The sequence below is a fragment of the Desmodus rotundus genome, unplaced genomic scaffold, assembly GCF_022682495.2.
Source record: "Desmodus rotundus isolate HL8 unplaced genomic scaffold, HLdesRot8A.1 manual_scaffold_358, whole genome shotgun sequence".
Lineage (NCBI taxonomy): Eukaryota > Metazoa > Chordata > Mammalia > Chiroptera > Phyllostomidae > Desmodus > Desmodus rotundus.
Window position 1 is genome coordinate 18597 of NW_026527432.1, and position 23278 is coordinate 41874.

Here is a 23278-nt window from a genome sequence, read left to right on the forward strand (position 1 = left end):
CAGTGGGCTGGGCATCGTTTACTAAGCCCTCAGTTCTCTCCGGGTCTCAAAGGAAATGCGACTGCGGCCCGACAGCCACACGTTCACTGTAATCCCCACCTCTTGGTGCGTGGGCAGTCTTGGGAAGAGTGTCCGAAGTGCTGGCACTAAGAGCGATACCTGAAACTTGTGGGCTAGGGATTTAAAAGCCATGAACTTTGCTTCCTTGCTCTTTGCTTCCTTGCTCTCTTGGACCCTGAAGTTATGTATCAAAGTGGTGAGACCTCTACCAGCCTGTGGCCGAGTGTCTGTGTGGAGCTGAGCCCCGCAGGCCACCTGGGCTTGCCTGAGAGACGCGTAGGGCACTCAGCCACTGAGACTGGGGCTGTTTGTGACATGGCAAGACTTAAGCCACGCCGCCCGACACAACACCCGTTCCTCACAGGAGATCCCACAGTATTTTGTGCATAATGAGTGATCTCATCCAGATCAGGAAAAAGGAAAGACCCACCCACGGTCACACAGCTAGAAAGTGGCCTTCCTTCCATAACAGTTGCCCAAGAACAGCAGCAGGGCCCAGTTCCCCAGCCTAAGACAGGAGGCAACTGTGATAAATACATTTATTTCCCCAAAGTCCCTCCGCCCCCCAGCCCCGCACCCAGCAGGGGAGGATGTGAGGGGCTGGCCAGAGAGCAGACGAGACTCAGGGGTGCTGGACTCTTTCACACATCCTTCCCCCAGGGGTACCGGGGGTGTCGGGGTCTCTGCTCTGCATGCCCTTCCCCCAGGAGTAGGGCCAGGGGTGCAGGAAGGGAGTTCTCAGTAGACCACCTCATACACGGTGGCTTTCTTGTCCCCTGAACCCGTCACGATGTACTTGTTGTTCCCGGAGATGTCGCAGCTCAGCACAGAGGATGATTCCTTGGACTGCAGAGGCGGGGGGCGGGGGGGGGGGGGGAGTGGGAGAGAGGTGGAGGTGAGGCGTGGCCAATGCTGCACAGGCTGGTGCAGGCTCCTGACCACCCACGCGATGTTCAGAGAGAGAAGGCAAGGTGTCCAGGGCCACTGCCAGCCTCCAAGGATGAGCCTATTGTCAAGGTGGGGCTGGGACAGGACTTGGGATAGAAGAGCCCAGAGTGGCAGCCAGGAGCAAATAGGCAACATGAGTTACACAGAGGGGCCTCTCTGCTCCTGGAAAGGGCGGACCTCTGTTACCTGGACTCCAAGAGAGAGGGAGCGGGAGCACTGCCCTTTCCCAGGATGCTGAGAGGAGGTGCACCCGGCACAGCAGAGGGGGGGGCGGAGGCTAAGCTTAGAGAGCTGGGGCCTGCGCAGCACTCGCTCCGCAAGCTTTTTCTGGTAAGGGCACAACAGTAAATGTTCCGGCTCCGCCTGAAGTCTTGATACCCTATTTTGCCATGTATGATGCACACTTTTTTGCCCGAATTTTTGTGGGAAAAATAAGAATGTGCATTATATGTGGGTAGCACTAATTCTATATCTATATCAATGTTTCTAACTTTTATTTATGCTATGTATTAAAAGTCTAACTCTAGAAAGCAATAAAGATATCCATATGCAAAATAATACCCTGGAATATAATAATCAGTTTTGTTTCCAAATATAAACAAACAATTGAATTAAAAAATTAAAATGAAAGATTTTTTTCCTGCAAGTTTGGGCCAAAAACATGGGTGCGCCTTATGCATGGGAGTGCACTGTACACGGCAAAATAGGTAAGTCATTAGCCGTTAAGTGCAGAGGCTTGCCCGGCCCGGCCGGCGTGGCTCGGGTGGCTGGAGTGCTGTCCTGTACAGTGAGGGGTCGCAGGTTTGATCCCAGCACACACCTGGGTTGTGGACCTGGTCCCCAGTGCAGGTGTGTGCGGGAAGCAGCTGATCAGTGTCTCTCTCCCTCTCCCCTTCTGTCCCTTCCCCTCGAGGATGAAAAAAAAGTCCAGAGGGTAAATAAATCAACCTCACGTATTCTTATTTTAACAACCCTTTACAAATGTGAAAACCCCTCCACACCCGCTGGGATGGCTGTAATAAACACGGCTCAGTAACAAGTGTTGCTGAGTGAGGACGGGGAGAATTTCGCGCCCTCCTGTGCTGCCGAGGGGAATGGAAAATCTGAACAGTCTGGCAATTCTAACGAAGACCGCGTTGTCATCGGCGGTCCCGTCCCCAGACAGAGGCCTGGGAGAAGTGGAAAGGCACCCACACGAAAACGCGGGTGTGAAAGCGCACAGCAGCGCGGTTCACAGCGGCCAAAAGGTGGGAACAGCCGAGTGTCCAAGTGTGGTCCATTCGTACAACGGGGTATTATTCAGCCTTAATAACTTTTTAAAATTTATTGATTCAAGAGGGAGGGAGGGAGAAAGAAAGGTGGAGAGAAACATCGATTTGTTGTTCCACTTATTTATGCATTGGTTGGTTGAGTCTTCTATGTGCCCTGACCTGGGATTGAACCCACAACCTTGGTGTACTGGGACCATGCTCTAACCAATTAAGCTGCCCAGCCAGGGCTATTTGGCTTTAAAAAGGAAGGAAGTTTTGACACCTACTACATAACAGATGAACCTGGAGGACGTTATACTCAGTGAGAGAACCCAGATACAAAAGGGCCGATATTGTGGGACCTACTCACAGGAGGCCCTGGAGGAGTCAGGTCCACAGAGACAGAAGGAAGAGGGTGGGGGACGGAGTGGAAGGGGACGTTAGTGTTTAATGGGGATGAATTGTCATTTGGGAAGGTGAGAAAGTTCTGGAGATGGATGGTGGGGATTGTGGCACAACAGTGTGAATATTTAATACCACCAAACTGTACTTAAAGATGGTTAAGATCGCCCACCTTGTTATTGTTTCCCACAGTCAGAAGGAAAGCAGGCTGTGCGCCAACGTGGCCTGTTGGCGGAAGTCTGCGACCCGGCTTCAGTAGCCGCTGGCAGGTGAGAGGCTTGGAGGACCCCAGGTATCACTACCAGTGCAGCCACCGTGGGGCCCTGGGCACACGGCTACCTGCCAGGGGTGGGGCTCCAGACCGTCACATACCTGGAAAATGCTGGCTCCATAGGGCGTCCTCCAGGCATTGAGCAGGTTGTCCTTCCCGGTGCTCACGAACCACCGCCCTAGGGGACCGAGAGCGGGCAGTTGGAGGAGGGAGGGTTGAGGGAAGCCTGGGGCCTGGGCTGCAGACAGCCTCGGGCAGGGTGGGCCTGGCCTCTCCCTTTAGGGCACCTGTGCCCTCATTTGAACAACACGAGGTCCCTTAGGGAACTGAGGCTTGGTCCTTCCATTTATCCAGATGGTTAAGTCAAGGCCCCGGGGCTCCATCTGGTCTTTAAGAAGGGGGTGCCCCTAGGTGGAGGCTGGCCAGGTAAAATACACAGTGCCCGGTCACATTTGAATTTCAATGAACCACAAATCATCTCTAGTGCAGATGTGTCCCAAGTATTTCATTATTGTTACTTTCTTAGTAATATGAATGTCCCATGCAATATTTAAGACATGCTAAAAAAAAATACAAGTTTTTTTTTTAGTGTAAGTATATCCCATGCCAATATTTGGGATGTATCTGTACTAACAAATTAGGGGCTTTTTATTGTAAGAATGCCCTGTGCATTTGGGACATGCTTATGCTCACAAATTATTTGTTGTTTATCTAAGATTCAGATTTAACTGTTTTTGTTGTTGTGTAACGCGTTTTGTTTCGGCAACCCTCTTCCGACGCGCTGCAGCCCACCCCAGTCCCAGACAGACACACCGCAGGAGGCGAATTTCAGGGACAGCACACAGCTCTCATGGAGGTGCAGCTGGTACTTCTCCGGCTTGCGGACGTGCAAGATCTCGACATTACTGCTCTCCATGCCGACGGCCAGCCAGTCCTGGTTGGGGCAGTGGCCCAGGGAAAAAATCTGGGAGTGAAGAGGGAAGAGGTGGGGTCAAAAACCCGTTGGGATGGTGGGAGATGCCCAGAAGAAGGGGGTTGGGGGAGGGGAGGGGTCCAGCGCCCTCCCTCTGTGGCCCCTGCACAGAGAGGCAGCTGGCCCAGGGCCTGGAAGCAGCAGGCAACTGCATGTCAAATCATTAATATTAATCAGCATTACACGGAACCCCGGGGCCTCACATCCATTATCTGCTCTGAACGCACAACAGCTCTGGGAGGGAGGGGAGGGAGGGGGTGGTGGGTGAAGCCGGGCGAGGACGGTCGCTGCCCTTGAGCAGATGGTGGAGAGGAAGCCGAAGCCAAGTCTGGCTCAAAGTCAGGCAGCGGGTCCAGCGAGTCCGTGAAGGACCAGGCCTTCTGACTCCCAGCTGGGCATTTTCCCTACGTGCCAACATCTCCTTTTACCTTGATTGGAAATGACCTGGTAGCCTCCTCATTCTGTGCCTCACCCCACATGGGGCACAGAGAGGAGTAAGGCCCTGTTCCATCCTAAACCTCGCAAAGTCTCACTGACAAATGAAACATGTATGGAAAGAACTGTAAATATATAGCAGAGAGAAGACTGGAAGGTTTCACATGTCCTCTCCTGGCCGTGTGGAAGTGTTCCTGTGTAGAGACAGGTGCCCAGGTAGGATGGGAGACACTCACCATGGGATCCCCTGATACGTATACTACTTATCTAAGTTTTGGAGATAGAGGATGGGCAACTATGTCCACCTGCACCCCTGATTTCCCTGCCAAGAAAACATTCAAACTACAAAGGTAGAAGAGAAAGAGTTGGGAAAAAGAAGCGTTGGGGACTTCAAGGAGGGGGGCAAATTGGATGGGTTTTGAAGGATGAGTAGGAGTTTACCAATTTACGAAAGGAAGGGAGAGTTATGTCAGCCAGAGGAAACAATAACTAGAACTAGAGGTGTCTAGGCATGTTGTGTTTGAGACTAGAGAATGGGGACCTTACATGACAGTCCAGGGAGCTTTCACCCTGCCCCCAAAGCAGTGGTACACAGGATCTGGGTCCAGAGAACCTGAAGACCTGTCCCTGACTTTGCTCAGCCTGAGAAGCTCCCTGTTGCTGTCCAGCTCTCTCACAACATCCCTCAGCTTGATTCCCATAGGACCCTCAACAGAGACCCCTGTGTGCCCAGCTCCTACGTCAGCCTCTACCTTCCCCCTCAGGTCAGCAGCTCCCCCACCCCATGGTAAGTCCTGGGGTGGGGGCGGTCAGAAGCTCTCAGCAGGGTCCAAAGAAGGCTGGGTGGAGAAACCAGCTGCACAAGAAGAGACAAAGGAATGGGGGAATGGCCTGGCAAGAGCATCTGAGAAGGTGACCTGAGGGTCTTAGCAGCCCCCCAGTGTGATATGAATCAGTTCCTTTGTGGTTCCCTGTGTCTTTGGTGAATAAAGGGGAAGGCCTGTGTCTGAAGGACTAGAAAGATGGACACAGATAACAGGTATCTGGTCCTGCCCAGCATCTGGAGGTGGGTGGCTTAGGGGAGAAGAAGGGAGACCACAATCCCAGAGCTTCTGTCCCCCTCCCCCAGGACACCAGCGGGCACCTGGGAGCTGAAGTCATGCTGCTGCAGCTGGCGGCCCTCCCGCAGGTCCCAGCAGCGCACGGTGTTGTCCAGGCCCCCTGTCCAGAGCCGAGTGCCATAGTCAGAAATATCAATGCAGCTGGCACCATCCGTGTGGCCCTGGAACTGCCTGGAGGGAAAAGGGCCCAGGCATCCATCCTGGAGTCTGTGCTGCTCCAGCATCCTCCAAGGCCATTCTGCCCCCACAGCACAAAAGAGGAGGAGGCAGGGGCTTGCCCAAGGTCGCAGGGCACACGCCACCCACCTAACCATGGTCTGGTTCTGCAGGTCCCAGACCACGATGTTGCCGTCGCTGCAGCAGGAGAAGCAGACCTTGGCGTCGGGGCTGACAGCCAGGGCGTAGCAGGCGGGGGCTGAGGAGGTCAGCTCGGCCTTGATGCGGGGGGTGGGCGCTGCCAGGTCCCAAATGGACAAGGTGCTGGCCTCACCGCCCACGATAAGACTCCGGCCATCTGGCAGTAGCTTGCAAGAACGAATATAATTGTCCCGGTTCTGGGAGGAGAGAGAAACAAGGGCATGTGGTTAAACCCCCAACCTTGCCTCCAGAAGCCCAGCTGAAGAAGCCGCACCCCACCCCTGGTTAGCTTGTAAGTGCTCCAGGTTGACTTGTAAGCCCCACCTACTAGGCTGTAAGCCCCACCCTTTGGGCTGTAAGTTCCAACCCACTGGCCTATAAGCCCCACCTCATGGACTTCAAGCTCCGCCCCTGATTGGTCTGTAAGTTCCATGCATTGGCTGATAAGCCCCACCTGGTTGGCCTATAAGCCTTGCCCCACTGACCTACAAGCAGGACCCTGGTTTGCTTATAAGCTCCACCCCATCGACTGATAATCCCTGCCCCTGCTTGACCTGTAAGCACCAAATGTTGGTTTTGGGTTTGCAAGCCCCGCCCCTGTGAGTGTGCCTGCCCTGGCAGTCCACCACCTCACCAGGCAGTCCAGCTGGGCCACTGGTGTCTTGGCGCCAGGCTGGCCAACATCCCACACCTTCACGCAGCCCTTGCCTCCCGTGTACACGTGCTGCGTGGAGCCACTGATGGTGACTGCGCAGACCACCTCGCCGTGAGCCAGCGTGTGCAGCTGCCGCGCGTGCCGTGGGATGCCTGCGCCCACCAGCGCATCCGACGGGAAGGGCACCGGCTGCATCTGCCCGTCCGCAGACACGTGGAAGGAGTAGGCCCTGGACAAGAGGTGGGCATGACATGTGGGGAGGGGACACCCCAGGGGGTACGGGGGGCACGCTGCACCCTCTTCCCAGAAGGTGGCAATGTGCCTCTGCCTGTCTGGTGCCACCCCCCCCTTTGCCACGCATTTAGGGAAGGGAACCACAAGATTAAAGGGGGCGTGGGACAGTCAGTGTGGTACAAAAGAGGAAAAGGAATCTATACGGTGGCCTGGTACACGGGGAACAAGCACTAGTACAACTTTGTCCACAGAGATGACTTGAGTTCCAGAGAATGCTGTCCGGCAGTGGCCACCAGCCACGCGTGGCAAGTTAAATTGAAAATTTCAGTTCCTTGGAGGCACTGGCCACATTCAAACGCTCAAGAGCCACAGGTAGCTGAAGGCAATCGGACTGCAGAGCAGCAGGTGCAGAATGTTCCCATCATGGATACTTGGGGCCATTCCCTGTTGGGGGGCCATCCTGAGCATTGTGGGTGTCGAACAGCACCCCTGGCCCTCACCTGCTAGAGGCTGGAAGCACTTGGTTGTGACAACCAAATATATCACCAGATATCATCAACTGTCCTGACGCAGGGGGACAAAATGTATCCCTGTTGAGAACCACTAGTCTAAACTTCGCTGGTTGCCTACCTTTGTCTCCAGAGAGAAGGAAGAAGAAAGAAAGGAGCAAGTCGGCCTGAAGTAGGCGGGAGCTCCCAGTATCTTAGAGAAGAGACTTTCTGGAAAGGCAGCAGGGGACCCCAAACCCCACTCCACCATGGAAGTGCCTTAGAGGAAGCAGGAAGCCCCAACCTGGTACTCACGGCTTTCCCCCAGGGATGGCGGGCAGGGAGGAAGAGATGGATGACCCTCGGAGATGTGGATGAGACTCAAATGCCATCTGCCAAAATGCCAAAGGGGGGGTCACAGGGCGGGTGACTCAAATCCCTGCCATATCCCTCTCTGTTTATCAGAGGACCCCCAATGCATTTATTAGCCCCTCCCTAAGAAAGCACAGACGCCCTCCCCTCTCCCACACTACCAGTGAGAGAGCAGGGGCTTTCACATGAGGGAAGGCCAGGGTCTCTGTCCAGGGAACCCTAGAGCCCCAGAGCTGGAAGGATCCTGAAGAATCTTCCCGCCAATGCTCAGAACAGGAGCCTGGAACTACAGCCCCTGCTTGTTTCTGTGAATGAAGTTGTATGGGCACACAGCCACACTCGTTCATTTATATGTCGTCTGTGGTGGCTTCTGAGCCATATAAAGGCAGACTGGAGTAGTTGTGACAGAGACCAAAATGTTTACTCTCTGGGCCCTTACAGAAAACATTTGCTGACTCCTTTTTCTGCGACATCTCTTGCAAGTAGCTACCCAGCCTCCGGCCTGGGTCTCTCCAGTGACAGGCACTTTATTCCCTCTGAAGTCATCTTGATCCACTCGGGACGGCTCACTCTGTCAGCCATCTGTCCCCATACTGCCTTCTGGGGCCCATGCAGGCCCTCCGCAGTAGCTCAGGGGTCTCGTGCCTCATTCCTTCAACTCCTTCTCATGGAACGTCACCTCCAATTCTCTCCCCAGGCTAGTCCTTTGCAATCTATCAGAATTGTCACTGTCCCTTAAAAATTAGAGCTAACAGCCCTGGCTGGTGTGGCTCAGTGGATTAAGCACGGCCTACGAACCAAAGGATTGCTGGTACAATTGCCAGTCAGGACATGTGCCTGGGTTGCGGGCCAGGTCCCCAGTAGGGGGCGTGCGAGAGGCAACCACACATTGATCTTTCTCTCCCTCTCTCCTTCCCTTCTCCTCTCTCTAAAAATAAATAAATAAAATCTTTAAGAAGAAAAAAATTAGGGCTAACAACAGACAGCTTCTGCCAGGAGGCTGAATGGGAGCCCCGTGGCTGGGGCTCTCTGTTCCTCTTACTGCAGCATAATCAGTTGCTTTTTCTACAGTCACAGGTGCTGACCTGTATTACACTTGTGGAACTACTGAGACCCTCAGATTATCTTGTCAAGCCAGGACCCCCCTCCCTTTTCCCAACCCCTTGTTTTTCTTTGTATAACCGGTTTTTCCTCCCAGCCTCCAGCTCTTGGGCCCTGCTGACACCTCCTGGCATCTACACTGAGGACTCACCATGGGGGAGCGTCCATATACCACAGAGCCGCTGACCTGGGGGGACAGGTGGAGGCTGACGTAGGAGCTGGGCACAGAGAGGTCCCCATTAAGTGCGCTGTGGGAACCCAGGCTGAAAGACGCGGTGAAGGGACTGGACAGGGTCAGAGGGCTCCTCAGGGCTGCGTGAGAAGAGACAAAGGCAGGTCTTCAGACACCCTGGACCCGGACCCTGCCCCCCACTGCCTTGGGTACCAGCACCTAGGCCTGGCATCCGGGGCTCCCACACTCTGACCCAGCATGCAGCATACTCTGCCAAATCTCCAGACAGTTACAGGTGTTTCCTCTGGCTGATATGCCTTTCCCTTTCCTTCTGCAGTTCCTGAACCTCTACGCGTCCCTCAAAATCTAGACCCAATGTCTATCAACATCTCAGGAATGACCCTGAGACTCTCCAGTCCACCCTGAGTCTCCAACTTGTCCTATCTGGGGCCCCTACGTCTACCCCAGCTGTGATCACACAGGACTGGGGGTTTGGGGATCTGGTACTCTCCGCACCATCTGGGAGCCCCTTGAGGGCAAGTTCCAGAGCTGGGTTCTTTCTGGAACCCCAAAGCCAGCACAGGACCTGGCCATTCGGCAGAAAGGAAGAGCACTGCCCCCCTGTTACTGATGGGGATCTGAGGCTCGGAGAGGTTGGGTCCCTCGCCCAAGGTCACACGGCTGACAAGGGTCCAAGGCTGGCCTCACACCCAAGCCTGTCTGACTCTAAACCCTGTCTTTCCAGTGCACTAGGCTGAGGCCCCTGAGCCTCAATTTCCCCACCTGTCAAGCCAAGACATAGAAAAGCAAGGCCCAGAGTGAGATGGCGTCCAACTCAGAGTCATGAAAAGGACCGAGGCAATGCTAGGGCTGGAATCCAAACCTCTGCCTCCCCCACCCCCTAGCACTTTCTTGAACTCCCCCAGAGAGGAGACCCGCTCTGGCAGGGACCAGTGGGTGCTCACCAACACTGTCTGTGGAAGGTGCTGGCTTGGCAGAGAGCTGGCGGAGGTGACTGACCGAGCTGGGCCCGGGGGTGGATGCATCCTGGGGTGGGGAGGAGTCGCACGACTTGGAGGCAGGAGTGCTGGCGGGAAGATCATTCTGGGGGGAAAAGGCAGGACTGAACACCACCAGGCACCTGGTGCCTTGCAGGCCAAGGATCTGGTCAGAAACGGATGGGAGAAGGATAGCCTTGGTAGGCCGGCCTCGGGGAAGGTGGCTACACCGGCAGTGCACCTCTCTGATTTCAGACACTTTTAGACGTGCACACGGCAGGAGAAGGGGACCCACAGCTGACCCCCTGGGCACAGGGACACATGACTATCTGCACACATCGGAATGCCAGGAGGGCACACGGGCACATACACACACATGCACACGTACGGTGAGGACTGTGCGTGCATATGATGAGGTGTGCGGTGTGGGTACACTGTCAGGAACGCAGGTGTAGACAGAATGGTGCACGGCGGGCCCACAGGAAGGGCATACACTGCAGGGAATGGGGGACCCCAGAAGGAGGCGAGGGACAAAGTTAGAGGCTGTCGGGTCCCCTGGGGACGAGGAATGGGAAACTCTGGGATGAGCACATGACACCGGAGGCCACGCAGCATTTTCCCAGATGAAGGAACATCGCACCTAGTACTCTCCTTCTCCCTGCAGGGAGGGGGATGTCCCCCACAGCTCTTCCTCCCCGCGGGGACACTGGAGAAGGGGGGAAGCCAGACCTCCACATAGGAGCACACTGTATTGTCTCCACTTTCTGCCATTGCCCGCTTTGCCTTTTAAGAGACTTCACATCTTTGTCTTGTGACGGTTACATCTTAGCTTTCCATCACAAAATGACACATACAGTGGCGGCCAGACTCACACACCCACGACAGGGAGTTGGGGGGGACAAGTTCGGGGCAGGGGGCTCTTCCATTAGAACAGAGCTGCCCTAGCCCTCTGGTCTACGGTGGGAGGAGGGCACATGAGAAGCAAAGTGAGCCCCAACCTTGATGGTTGCCATAGCAACCTGCTGGGAGGGTAGGCGTAGAAATGGAAGCAATCTCCTGGGTAGGTTCAGGGTAAGGGTCTGGGGGAGACTTGGGGGAGGGGGCGACAAATAGAGCTGAATTAAGAATTCCCCCCAGGGGAATACTCTTAAGTGGTCTCTACAGCTGGCATTAAACCTGGGGAGAAGCGAGAAGAAAGCTGTTCCGATATTAATCCTGGTTCCTGGTGGGTACAGCATCTCAGGTTGGGGCTGGTGTGCCTTCAATGCCTCTCAGAGGCAGGACTGAAGTCTGCCTTGGGAGTGGCCCATTCTGCAGTTCCAGTGTTTATTTTCAGGGGATTTCTTATTTATTGCAAGAGATACTTGACTTCTCCACAAGATGGTGAGTTGCCTTTTAATATGTACTTACAAAGTTTACTTACAAAATTTCCTTTTAATGTTTATTTAGGTGTAACAGATTGAGTCTATTTAGGAAAAATTACCTGAATAGGATTTTAAGAAAGTGACCAAATAATCTGGAAGGGAATGCTGGACCACATCAGCCTGGCCAGTTTCTCATCGCCCATATCCAGTGGGATAGTATCTGTTTCCAGGCCCCCAGGGTGAACAAACTGAGTTTCAAGACCTCCCCTACTCCTTACCAGGACGAGCTCCTTGGTTCTGGGGAGTGGTGAGCTGAGGCTGGAGGCCAAGGAGGCTGGACTTTCCACAAGGTCCCGACGGGCAGGGACACAGATGGGTGCCTTCCCACACGGGGTGGTAGTTGGGCTGGGAGGCTCTGAGGGTTGGTCCTGGGTTTGAAGAGGTGATGTTGAGTGGAGTAAAGTGGGTGAGAAAAGAGAGCCCCTCTCTATACTCCTCCAGAACCCCACCCCAAACTCTAGATAGGACATCTGCAACGCACCTTGGGAGGATTATGATACCTCCAGTGCCTCAGTTTACTCATCTGTAAAATGGGTTTACTGAGGGGACCTGCTCTATAAGAACAAGCAGCAACGACTTCTAACGGCTTGGTTTTGTTTCTCCCCATTGGAAAGATGGGGAAGCAGGAGCCAGGGAAGGAGGAGCCACTCCCCCAAAGTCAGGCAGTGCACCAGGGCTTGAAGCCACCGCGGCTACTCATCTCCAGCATGTGCTGGCTCTCCATCTCACCGCCATGCTATGGAGAGGATGTTGGTCTGAAGCGTCTGGTGACCCCTACTTCCCCTGGCCCCAGCCATCTCACAGAGTGGGGTCCAGTAACCCCACTCCCTCTGGGCCCGCCACACCTCAGAAAACCCACCATTTGCGCGGTGACCAGACCTAGTTCTCTGCCTCTGAGTCCTGGAGGTCAGAAGTTGAGGAGGCTGGACCTCGACTCACCTCATCTACCACCAGGTTGTAATCACTCTTGTCCTCGTCGCTCTCCTGGGGGAACATGGAGGAGAGAGCTCACCCTGGCCGGACCCCTGCCTCCACACTCCCTTACATCTACTCGGGAGGGGAAGTATGCACCAGCAGGTTCTGGACTGGATAGGAATTCCAGGGCTACAGCAGCCCATTTGCTTGGTTTGGAAGGGAAGATGCATTTGCTCAGCACAAGGGAGGGCTTGGGGGTGGGAGGTCGGGGGTAGAGGGGTGAAGAGGGTGGGTCACTCCTGGAAAAGGATGGAGATAGTGCGGAGTGCCCATGACTTGCTGTGTGGCCCTGAGCGCCTCCTAGCCCTCCCTAAACCACAGGTTCCTCCTCTGTGCAGTGGGGGAGGGGGTGGGAGCCAGAGACCAGGAGTCATCTATACTTCCTTCTCACCCAACCATTTGCCCACCCACTCCCATCCCCATGGCCCCAGCACAGGTCTTATCCCCTCCTTGGTCTGCTGGCCTACAGCCTTGCCCCTCCCAGGTAGCCCTCCAAGCTCCAGAGAGATGTTCCTAAGACCTATCCCTACGTCTGTCTACATCCTTCTATGGCTCCCCATTGCCCCGGGGAGAAACACATGCTGGGCTGCCTTCTGGTTTGGCTGGAAACCAAGGGAAGACCAAAGGCTACAGCCTGGAGGCCACACCCACCCAGTAGGTGGATTTTCTTTGACCTCCTTATCCCCCGTTTTCTTCTTTAAAACAAAATTAGTTGCTGATATTTATTTTTAAAAAGCTATTATATTTAATACATTAAAAAAAAGATTAAAGGCTTCTCTGATAAACAGCAAGATTGACCAACACTGGGCTCACTAGACAGGCAGGATCAGGTCACAGCTGCCCCTCTAGATGGGACAAGTGCCCTCCAGCGGGCACAGTCCCACGCCTCACTTTCAGCATGACCCCTGGGGCACTAGAGTTTGAAAGTACAGGAGCAGCAATCCTTCTGACAATGGGGGAGGAGGTCCCAGCCCTCCAGCCAGGGGGTCAGGGACAGCTTCTTGCAGGAGAGAGCAATTTTTTGTGTGTGTGCCTTGACGGAGAAACTGGTTTCTGAAAGGCAGGGGGAACAGGGTTCTAGGGTGAGGGAACAGCTGGAGCAAAGCCAGGAGGTGGGAAAATAGTGTGTGGTCCAGAGTTAAGAGACTGAAGAATTAAGCCTGGCTCCATAGGGTCTCTTCTGATTGGCCAATGCTCCATGAGCAATGAGGAGTTATGGAGGGCTCTGGAGTGACAGAGTCGTGGACACAGCTGGCTCCAAGGGGTGGGGCTTGGGACTGGTCAAGGCCACGCATGCCACCCTAGTCCCTGTCTTGCCACTACTCACATAAGGTCCTGACAGATCTTTTTCCTCAGCTTGCTGCTTCCCACTGCCACCTGGGCCACCTGGTTGCTCCTCTTCCACCACACTCTCAGGGGGCGAGGGGGATGCACTCTGCAGAGAGATAGGAGCCAGGCAGGAAGAAGGGTCAGGGCCTGGGCCCCAGTCCACATCCTGGCCCAGCCACGCCTGAGTATCCCTACCACTGTCATTAGGATCTGTGAATCAAGCAACACGCCTGGAAAATGGGACCTTCCAATGCCCCCAGACATTGCCCAGTGTCCCTTGGGGGACACTAGTGCAAGTTAAGATGAGTTCTAAGTGCAAAATGCATTTGGACCTGAGAGTCCTAGTTCAATAAAAACAATGTAAAATATCTATTCATAACTTTTATGTTGATATCAAGTTGAAACATTTTGGATAAATTGCATTAAATAAAATATACTATTGAAATTAACTTCCCCTGTTTAACTTTTTAAATGTAGCTACAAGGAAATTTACAATTGCATAGGAGATTGTGGAGATATTGGTTCAAGGCTAAACATGATAAAGTTGCAAAGAACCACACACAAACATATACACAATGAATTCATGTAAAACTGTGAGATCTGAAAAAGCGCAGTGGGTTGTACGAATGTAAATTTCCTGGATTTGATACTGTATTTAGTCTCATAAGATTTTATCATTAGGGGAAGCTGGGTGAGGAGTATCCTGGACCCCCTGCACATTTCTTGTGCAGGAAGGTCTCTTTGCAACCTCCTGTACATCTATAACTATTTCAAAATTAGTTTTTAAAAAATTACATACAGGGCTCACATAGTATTTCTATTGGGTAGTGCTCTTGTAAATAATATTATTAATTGGATAATGGGTAAATTAATGAATAGAAGGATGGAAGAATGCTAATAGAGGCATGTGTTCATTTATTCAATTGCAAAGATAGCTCAAGATTGAAAAAAATTAAATAAATAAAACTTAGCCTACGGGCATCTCCTGGGCAACACACCTTGAAAGTTAGGTGTGGCCCCTACTCAGGGGCTAAGAACAAACTCAGAACAAACAGCTTTAGCCGCACATGAATACAAAGCAAATGTTATATAAGAGGCAAGTCCCTGGATGTCCCTCAACTTACCCTGCTTGGGGCTCTCTCCACTGCTGGGTTGGGGGCGAAGGAGTGAGAGAGAAGGAAAAAGAATGAGGGTTTCATCGCCCATGTAGCACAGCCCTCTACAGTTTATAAGGCCCTCTTCCCGGCTCAGAATCTCCCTTTTCCTTCCAACACCTTTACAAGGAATGGATTATCCTTTCTCCATACCAAACAGATAAATGCCCAGAGAGGGTTAGTAATTTTCCCAAGGACACAGAGCCAGTTGGAAGTAAAGGGGCCCTGCAGCCCCCTTTTCATTCCCTCACACTTAAGTGGGTTCGGTGCTCTGGGCAGGGTGGCCTGCCAGTCCTCTACCACTGCCACCCCCCCCCGGCCAATGCCACCCTGCACTGCCAACTTACCTCTGGACCCCTCGGCCTCCACACCTGCCCGGTCCTCCTTGGCAGCTGCGGCCAGCTGAGCCTGGGCGGCCAGTGCTCCGGACAGGGCCAGCAGCCCCGTGGCACTGCCACCCACCAGCCCAGATGGGCGAGGGGTGAGGGGCACAGGGGGGGCGTGGTGGGACAGCGGCTGGAGCTGCTGCTGCTAGAGAGGAGCAGGGGTGGGCCAGGGGCAGGTGGGGGGGTTGGGTGCCCAGTAGTACCCCTGGCCCAAGAGGCCGCTGAGAGTGGGAACAGGGTCCACCCAGGCCAGCTGCTCACACAGCACCCCCAGCTTTGGCACCTATTGATGTGGGGATCTGGGAGTGGGGTCTCCCCAGGGCAGGGCAGGGGGCAAGACACTCACCCCAATGAGGCTGTTCAGCTCCCCCACAGTCACCTGCTTGGCACGCTCCATGGCCTGTAGCACTTGCTGTTGATGCTGGGAGGTGGGGGATATGGAAAAGGGGGTGCTCAGGAGAACCCCCTCACTGCTGGGAGCCCCCATCTGCCCGGGCAATGCCTGTGGGGTCCGCACTCCTCTCCCACCCTCTTCCTTGCTCCGGCACTTGGTTTTTCACTTCTACCCACCTCCCCCTTTCCTTTCAAAATTATGAAACAGAAAAAGAAACAAACATATAAGAGCAGTTAAAACTAATAATCATATAAAAAAGAACTAAAAAGATAAAAACTTAATAATTATAAATTGGGGCTTATAAATTGGGATCTTCCCCCCTCCCCTGCACCACTGACACTGGGGCTGGACCATTCTCTGTGGGCCCGTCCTGGGCACTGTGGAGTGTTAAGCAGCATCCCTGGCCCCACCCACTGCATGCCAGGGCCACCTCCGGCGTGACAACCACAAATCTCCCCAGACATTGCCCAGTGTTCCCTGGGGGCAGGATCACCCTCAGTAAAGAAACACTGTATAAATTGGCACCCATATACCAACCACCCGGGTCAGAAAACACCAACTGGCAGCACCTAGGAGGCCCCATGCCCCCCACCCACCGTGGCTGTGCCCTTCCTCCCTCGCCTCCTCCCTGCCGCACAAGGCTCTCTTGTTTTTCCATATAGTGTTCCCACCTACAGCTGCCTCCCCAAACCTGCCTGGATTCGTCCATGTGGAACTATTTTGTCTCAATTCTATGTTCTCTTTTGTGTCTGGCTTCCTTCACTCACGCTATGCCGTAAGCCTCATCCATGATGTGGCTGGGCTGTGCTGTAGAACTTTCTGTGATGCGATGATTAGAATCTCTCTCTCTGTGCTGTTGGATACAGAAGCCACTGGCCACATGTGGCCATGGGGCACTTGAAATATGGCCAGTGCCACTCCCACCATTCTTTCTCTGTCACTGAGTCTGCCTCCTCCAGGGACCTCCTGTGAGGAGAATCAGTGCTTGCCCTTCGGTGTCTGCCTTTTCCACTGAGCGTAGTGGAAGCGCTCACTTTTATTCTGGGTGCTTACTAAGTTCCCAGCGTTGTCCGCATCACCTTCTATGTATCAGCTGTTCCACGCTTAACGACAGAGGCATAGAGAGGACAAGCAACTTGCCCAAGGCCACAGCACACAGCTGGAATTCAGAGCTGGGCAGCCTGGCAGAGGGCTTGAGCCCCTCTCCTCACCCTCAGCCACCACCGTCCACCTCAGAAGCCCATGCCCCAGCCAGTGCCCAGGCCCTTAAGCCACTCAGCAGAACCAGTGCCTGCGGCATACAGCCCTTTCCTCCCCCTTCAGCCTCCTTCCAGCTCTCTCCCTGGCCCGCACCGGGCCCACTCACCTCCTGGGTCAGGAATGGGATAATCTGAGCGCAGATGCCGCTGAGGCGCTTCACAATCTCGGCCTGGCAGGAAGTAATTGGGAGGGACCTTGGATGGGGAGCCTCCTCTGGGAGTCCCAGGTTGGAGCCCTGGCTGGGCCCATGTCCCTCTCTGGGTCTCGTCTGCAACCTGGGGCTGCAGCCAGTGCATCTCGTGCAGCGGGAGGGGTGGGGGGAGTTTTGTCGTACAACACACCCATACTTGGTCTTTGTGCCCGGTTCCTGCATTAGACTCCTGAAGCCCTTGGGGGTTCTGAGTGAAGGAGGCATCTTTGGTTACTTATAATAAGCCCCTTCGACCACACTTGAGTTTATTCAAGGACTGCAGCTTTCAGCCCCATCCCCTGACCTCCAAGGAGGAAGAGGGACTAGGACTGAGTTAGTCACAGATGGCCAATGATCTAATCAATCATGTTATGTACTGAAGCCTCTAGGTGGCAGAGACGGAGTAGGTGCTTCCAGGTATCTGCGCCCACGATGCCTCAAACCACGGCGCCTCCAGCCCAGAAGTGCCCCAGGGTCTGCTACAGAGCTGGCCAAGCTGGGCACTCGGTAGGGTGGTGGGAAAGGCGGGGGCCATGGCCCTGATTGAAGGGGTGGGTGACGAGATGACAGTCCTTTTCAAGGTGCTCGCTTGCCTTCTGATGCTGGCTCTCACCCGGGTCTCAACACACACTTCAGAGGGGGCTGATCCACTGCCCCAGGCATCAGGGACCCCAACGCCAGCACAATCCAGTGAAGCAATGGTGGTCACCAACAGCACCATTGAGGAGGCCCCAGGAGCCAAGGCCCCCAGCCCAAGAAACAGAGGTCAGGCTGCACAACCAGGGCCTGGCACAGGGCTCACGGCAACGCCGGCCCCCCTGGACTCCCCCCGCCTGGGAATCCCTAGTACTGAGGCTGGAATTCCTCAGTGATCAAAGCAGGTAGCCAGGGCCTGAGCCTGTGACACCACTGGCTCCCTGAAAACGACCCAATTTGCTGGCTGGGAGCAGTAAGCACAATCCATTTACCAAGGGCAGCTGTTGGGAGATGACACCCAGACCCTAGCAGCCCTCACCTCCCTCCCAACTGTGTTCTCTACTGCCACACGTCCACACGGGCTGGTCCCCCAAACCCCCTCTGCCCACCAGGGTCAGAACCAGGCCCCTCGGGGCTGGAAATAGGCAGTCCCTCCTGCTGCCCCTGCTTCTGTGGTGTGAGCAGATCCAGTACTGGCCCTCCTTCCCTCTGACCGCCACTCTGGGTCTGGCCAGCTTCACCCTGCCCCTCAGTGTCCTGGCCTCTGCCATGTACCACCCATAGTGCCTCTGAAGGCTCTCGGCAGTGTGGCCGGCCGCTCCAGACCTCGCTCCCCACGACATGGTGGGAGCTGCTGTCTGTCCAGGCTCTCTTCCCTGGCCTGCCTCTTCTCACTATCCTGGAGCCAACCCTGCACGGAAGAGCACTCCAGGGCCAGGCGGGGGCCCCTCCCTCTGACCTCCGTGGCTCTGAGCCGCCTTTCAGGGTGGCTGGCCCACAGCCCCCACTGACAGTCAGCTCCTCCTCGAAGGTCAGGCAGCTGCTGTCACTCTTGGCCCTGGGCAGAGGGAGTCCACGCCCCTGGGCCCAGCTTAGTGTGCCTGAAGACCCAGCCACCTCTGGTTCCTAAGAGCTCCTTGGGCTGATTTAGGGGCCCAAGGACTGTGGGGGGCTGGGAGGAGTAGAGGAGGTTCTCTGTAACATGTGCAGATTAAATAACCGTGAGGTTAAAAAATACTCTAAAAGATAGGGTACAGAGAGCTTCCAGGTGGGTGAGCATGCGGAGGTGCCAGGAGGGGGGTGCTGTGTGGAGGCCGTGGAAACTCGGAGCCCTTCCCCATGGCTCGCCCCGTGCATCTTTCCATGCAGCTCTTCCTGAGTTATAACTTTATAATACACAGGTAACCGTAAGAGATTTCCTGAGTTCTATGAGCAATTTTACCAATTATTGGACCCATGGAGGAAGTGGTGGAAACCCCCCAATTTATAGCTAATTGGTCAGAAGTACTGGAGGTCCAGACTTCCAGTTGGTATCTGAAGAGGGGCCAGCCCTGTGGGCTGAGCCCCGAACCTGTGGGGTCTGCACAGACTCCAGGCAGGGAGTGTCGGAGTGGAGCTGAACTGCAGGACACCCTGCTGGTGTCAGAGTCGGAGAATTGACTGGTGTGCGGAAAACCCACGCTCAGTGTCCGAAGTACGGAGTGAAAAGAGAGTGGCTTTACTTGTAGGTTTCACCTGGGACAGAGTTTGGGCTGTGGGGTGCCCCATTACAGCTGAACAGAGGGGCATGGGGAAGGGGGTGTCTGTGGCATATCCACGTGTGTGTGTGGTCAGTCTGTGCTTTGCCTTTGCCTGGGTTTCAGGGGTGCTGTGTGCTGTGTGTGTCAGGGGTACAGGTGTTCCCACCAGGAGGGCAGAACTAGCCTCCCAAAACCTGAGCCCTACCCTATGCCCACCACCCCGTAAGGAGGTCTATTTCATACACCCATGGGACCACATTGCGCTCCAGAAAGACACTTTCCCTTCCGCCCACACCAGAACCCATACACACTCTTGGAAAAGCATGCCAGGACGGATACCCCCAGGCACCCTACATTCCTAGCCCACCTACCCAGACGACCTCACGCTAGGCTCCACCCATTGACTCTGATATTCTGGTGGAGAGAATCTAAGATTCCATCAACCTCAGAATCTCCATCCTGTTAGAAGCCATCAAAGAACCATGAGGTCAGTCTCAGGATCTCAGAGTCAACATTGAACAACTGAAGTCAGTTTCAGAACTTTTGGTTCTAACTCAGAACCTTGAAATCACTTTTAGAAGTGTAGGAGAGTCCTAGACCTTGAGAGCCCTGGAGTCGGCCTCAGACCCCTCACAACAGCAACCGAGGCTTGGGGTCACACCAGACCCTGAGGGTCCAAACGTCAGATTCGCCAGAGTGAAAGGGGCCTCCAGGATGGTCCACCTGGCCCACCCCAGGACAGAAGTCACCTCCACAGCCTCCCTGACCTGGCTGCTGGCCTCTGCTATGAACCTTCCTTGACAAGAACACCTGGCCCTGGCTCACTGCTCCCCCCTCTGCTGGACAATGACCTCAGCTGTAGGACAAAGTCTCCAGAAGTTCAGAATCATTTTTCTATCCCAAGGCTAAAATCTGGGCCCCTGGTCCCAGAGATTTCAGGTTAAGACCCCTGTTTCCCAGACCTGCCTTGCCCCAGATGGCCCTAGTGCTGGATCCCTCTCACAGCTTGCTGACCCCCTCCCTCCCTACTGAACACCCAACACAGTTACCTGCTTATGCATTTCAACGTTGAGCCCGTAGGACATCTCATAGTACTGCAAAGGAAGAGCCAGATGGAACACCCACTACGCCGTTGGATGTTCAGCCCTGCATTGGGTTACTCTGGGTCTTCCAGAAGCCCCCAGGCTGCGGTGATCACAGGACACAGATCGTCCCAGCCCCATGGGGCCCCCTAGAGGGAAGCAGGGCTCCTCTACTCTCTCCAGGGAGGGTGGGGCGGGTGGTGCCCAGAGACTCTGACCCCTCAGAGATGACCATGAGGACAGGGGACAACCTTGTCTTATTGTTCTTAAGAGCTGGGAGGACCCTGGGAGAAAGAGCCTGGAATCCCAAGCAGCCCACTATATGGGTAGGGAGAATGAGGCCCTACAAGGAGCAAGGACATACCCCAGAGCGGCACACTGAGTCCAAATTCACACCCAGAGCCTCGCTTCCCACTCCTCCCACACTGGCATGCTAACCCCTCACCATGACATAATGCCGCTGCATTTCGGTCTTCTCACTGGCCAACTTCTCACACTCCAGCTTGAGGCTGGGAAGGAGACAGGGCATGGGGGCCCCACTCTCTCTGCCTCCCCCAAGGGAGACCCGCGGACACCCCATCTGGGTCAGTTTCCAAAGTGACGGGTTTGACTCAGCCCTCCCCACTGCCTTACACCCCCACCCCGTCCCAGGCCCTTCCCCCTCAAAATGCCCCAGCACCAAGGGTCCCCATCCATCTCGCCTGGCTTCCACCTGAAAGCCCTCCGCTCAACCCTGGGGGTCCTCCCTTCTCCCCGCACCCAAGAGGCCCCGTTTGGTCTGGCCCCGCCTCTTGCCCCACTAGCCCCGTCCCTCTCCGCAGACTCCCAGGTGAGCTCGCAGGTGAACTCCCGGTCCCCCAGGCGGGGCGCCCCGCCCCCCTCACCTGTGGTACTGTGCCTGCAGGAACTGGAATTCCTCTTTGATGCGGTCGCATATCTCCAAGATCGAGAACTTGAAGGGCTGGCCTGACTGAAGTGGGGTCTGGGGGGGACGCCAGGGTCTGAGTTCCCGGGAGCCCGGGCCCCCCACCCCCGCAGCCCGGGACCCTACTCACCGGGTGCCTTCCCTGGGGGTACATCCTGCCGATCCGGGAAGCCCACTTCGCACCGGAATGTGACAATGTGGGGGTTGTGGGGGGAGAGAGGCTGGGGGTGGGGGGCTGCCCGGAGAAAGAAGCCAGGAGCCGAGGCGGCCCGTGGGGCGGGGGACCCCGGAGTCCCCCGCGTCCCCCGAGCTAGCGCGAGAGGTCGCGGGGACTGGGAGGGGCGCCGAGGCCCACTCCCCTGGGCAGGGGTGCGGGGCGGCGGTCGCGGAAGGTCGGCGAGCCGCGGCCGGGTGTCTGAGGCGCGGGCGGCGGGCCCGGCTCCGAGCCGCCTCCCTCCAGCGGGGCTCGGCCGGGAGCCGCGGGCAGAGCCGCCTTAAGGTGGCGCCGCCGCCCCCAGGGCCCGCCCACCCGGCCCACCAGCCGCCCACCCAGCGCCCTCCCAACCACCGGCCTTGGTCCCCGGAACCCACCCCGTTCCATTGACCAGTGCCGGGTGGGAAACTGAGCCTCGCGTCTAGTCCCCCACACACCGACCTCCCTCTCCCTCCCGGAGAGCACAAGAGAGAAAAAGCAAGGAAACAAATACCTGGTGGTCCAAGGTGGGGAGTCGCTTGGTGGGGACAGGAGCTGTTTGTGGTCAGAAATGGCCTTTCTGAGGACGTGAGCTAAGACTTAAGGATCAGGAGGAAGTAGCCTTGCCAAGTGCTGGCAGGGAAGCCTTCCCCCAGGGGAAAGAGAATAATAACCCATGCAAAGGCCCAGAGGAGGGAAGGAGGTGCTGGGCAGATCCAGGTTCACCCCACACTCTGGGCTTCAGTATTTTCTGAAAATGGCAGGGTCGGGGCTATTTTTAAATGCGATGGTGCAGGAACAGCCCTCAGCCTGCCATGGCACATAGTGAGCTCCCAGAGGTGGGAGTTGGTGTTCTGATTGCCACTACCAGCAGACTGGTCTGTCTCCCCTCTCAAGCTATGGGGTCCTAGAATGCAAAGTCCCAGGGAGAATGGAAACTGAATCTCTGCCATCAGACTGAGGTCCCTGAGGGCAAGCTCTCCACTCCCCACCACAGACCTCAGACATCTAGTGAGTGTTCTGCACATTCACCTGGGAGGTGGGCGATCCTTATTCCCATCTTGTGTATGAGGAGCCTCGTGGTCATTCATTAAGTCAATCAACAAACATGTAGAGTGCCTACTGTGGACCAGACACTTGCTTGAGGCTCTGGGGCTCAGGAGGGAACAAAACAGAGAAAAACTCTTGCCCCTTGTTACGTCTGCGCCCATGTCAGTAGGTGAGTGAGTGAAAGCATACAAAAGTCTTTATCAAACTTGTATCACTTTCCAGCCAACAAATTTATTGAGTACCTACTATATGCCAGGCATCCTTTAGGCACCAGGAATACAACGGTGGATGAAGGAGAACAGATTCTGACCTTGTCTGAGGTCAGATCACAGCTTGATAATTATGGAATTATTTGTGCACACAAAGGAAGGGTTTAGGGAGCAGTTACGGAAGTAGACGAGAGGGAAACTATTTATCAGGGGTGTCTGGGAGAGGCCTCTTTGAGGAGGTTAACGTTGGAGATGAGACCTGAAGGATAAAGACAGAAAGCCATGGGAGGTGAAGGAGGAGAGATCCTGAGAGTGAGTACGTGTTGAAGGGGGTATTCCATGGCTCCCTACTGCCATCAAAATACAGTCCAAACTCCTCCCTCTTCCCACAAAGCCCTGCACAAACTCCTCCTCGTCTTCCCCTCCCTGATCCCTTCACTTTCATCCTCATTCAGCCACACTGACTTCCTCTCCTCACTGTTCCTACAGCTCACCAGGCACAGTCTTGCCTCAGGGCCTTTGAACTGACTTCTCTCTCCCTGGAACACTGTTCCCTTGCTTCTCTATCACTCAAATCTCAGCTCAAATGTCGCCTCCTCAGAAAGGCCCCTGCTGGCCACCCATTTAAGCAGAGTTCACCTTGTCATTTTCAAA

General features: G+C 55.1%; 1 protein-coding gene and 1 pseudogene across 12 annotated transcripts; one reads left to right on the forward strand and one right to left on the reverse strand.

Moving 5' to 3' along the window:
• Positions 1–582: 582 nt before the first annotated feature.
• On the reverse strand, positions 583–22024 carry TLE2 (TLE family member 2, transcriptional corepressor). Of its 12 annotated transcripts, none has more exons than XM_053917855.2 (21): positions 21880–22024; positions 21303–21347; positions 21132–21229; positions 20693–20756; positions 20215–20259; positions 16866–16928; positions 15452–15526; positions 15067–15250; positions 14690–14712; positions 13564–13671; positions 12201–12245; positions 11480–11629; positions 9805–9943; positions 8819–8979; positions 7510–7586; positions 6452–6701; positions 5767–6014; positions 5484–5631; positions 3745–3895; positions 3033–3109; positions 583–906 (listed from the first exon to the last, which is right to left on the reverse strand). In XM_053917855.2, exons 2-21 carry the CDS (start codon positions 21324–21326, stop codon positions 799–801), a joined length of 2238 nt encoding a protein of 745 aa, XP_053773830.1. In that variant the 5' UTR covers positions 21327–21347; positions 21880–22024; the 3' UTR covers positions 583–798. The 12 variants fall into 12 exon arrangements, with proteins under 12 accessions (XP_053773830.1, XP_053773831.1, XP_053773829.1 ...); XM_053917856.2 differs by having other exon boundaries at positions 21303–21327; positions 21880–22004; XM_053917854.2 differs by having other exon boundaries at positions 21303–21407; positions 21880–22004.
• On the forward strand, positions 17366–18284 carry LOC128780113 (transmembrane and ubiquitin-like domain-containing protein 1 pseudogene; annotated as a pseudogene).
• Positions 22025–23278: the final 1254 nt, after the last annotated feature.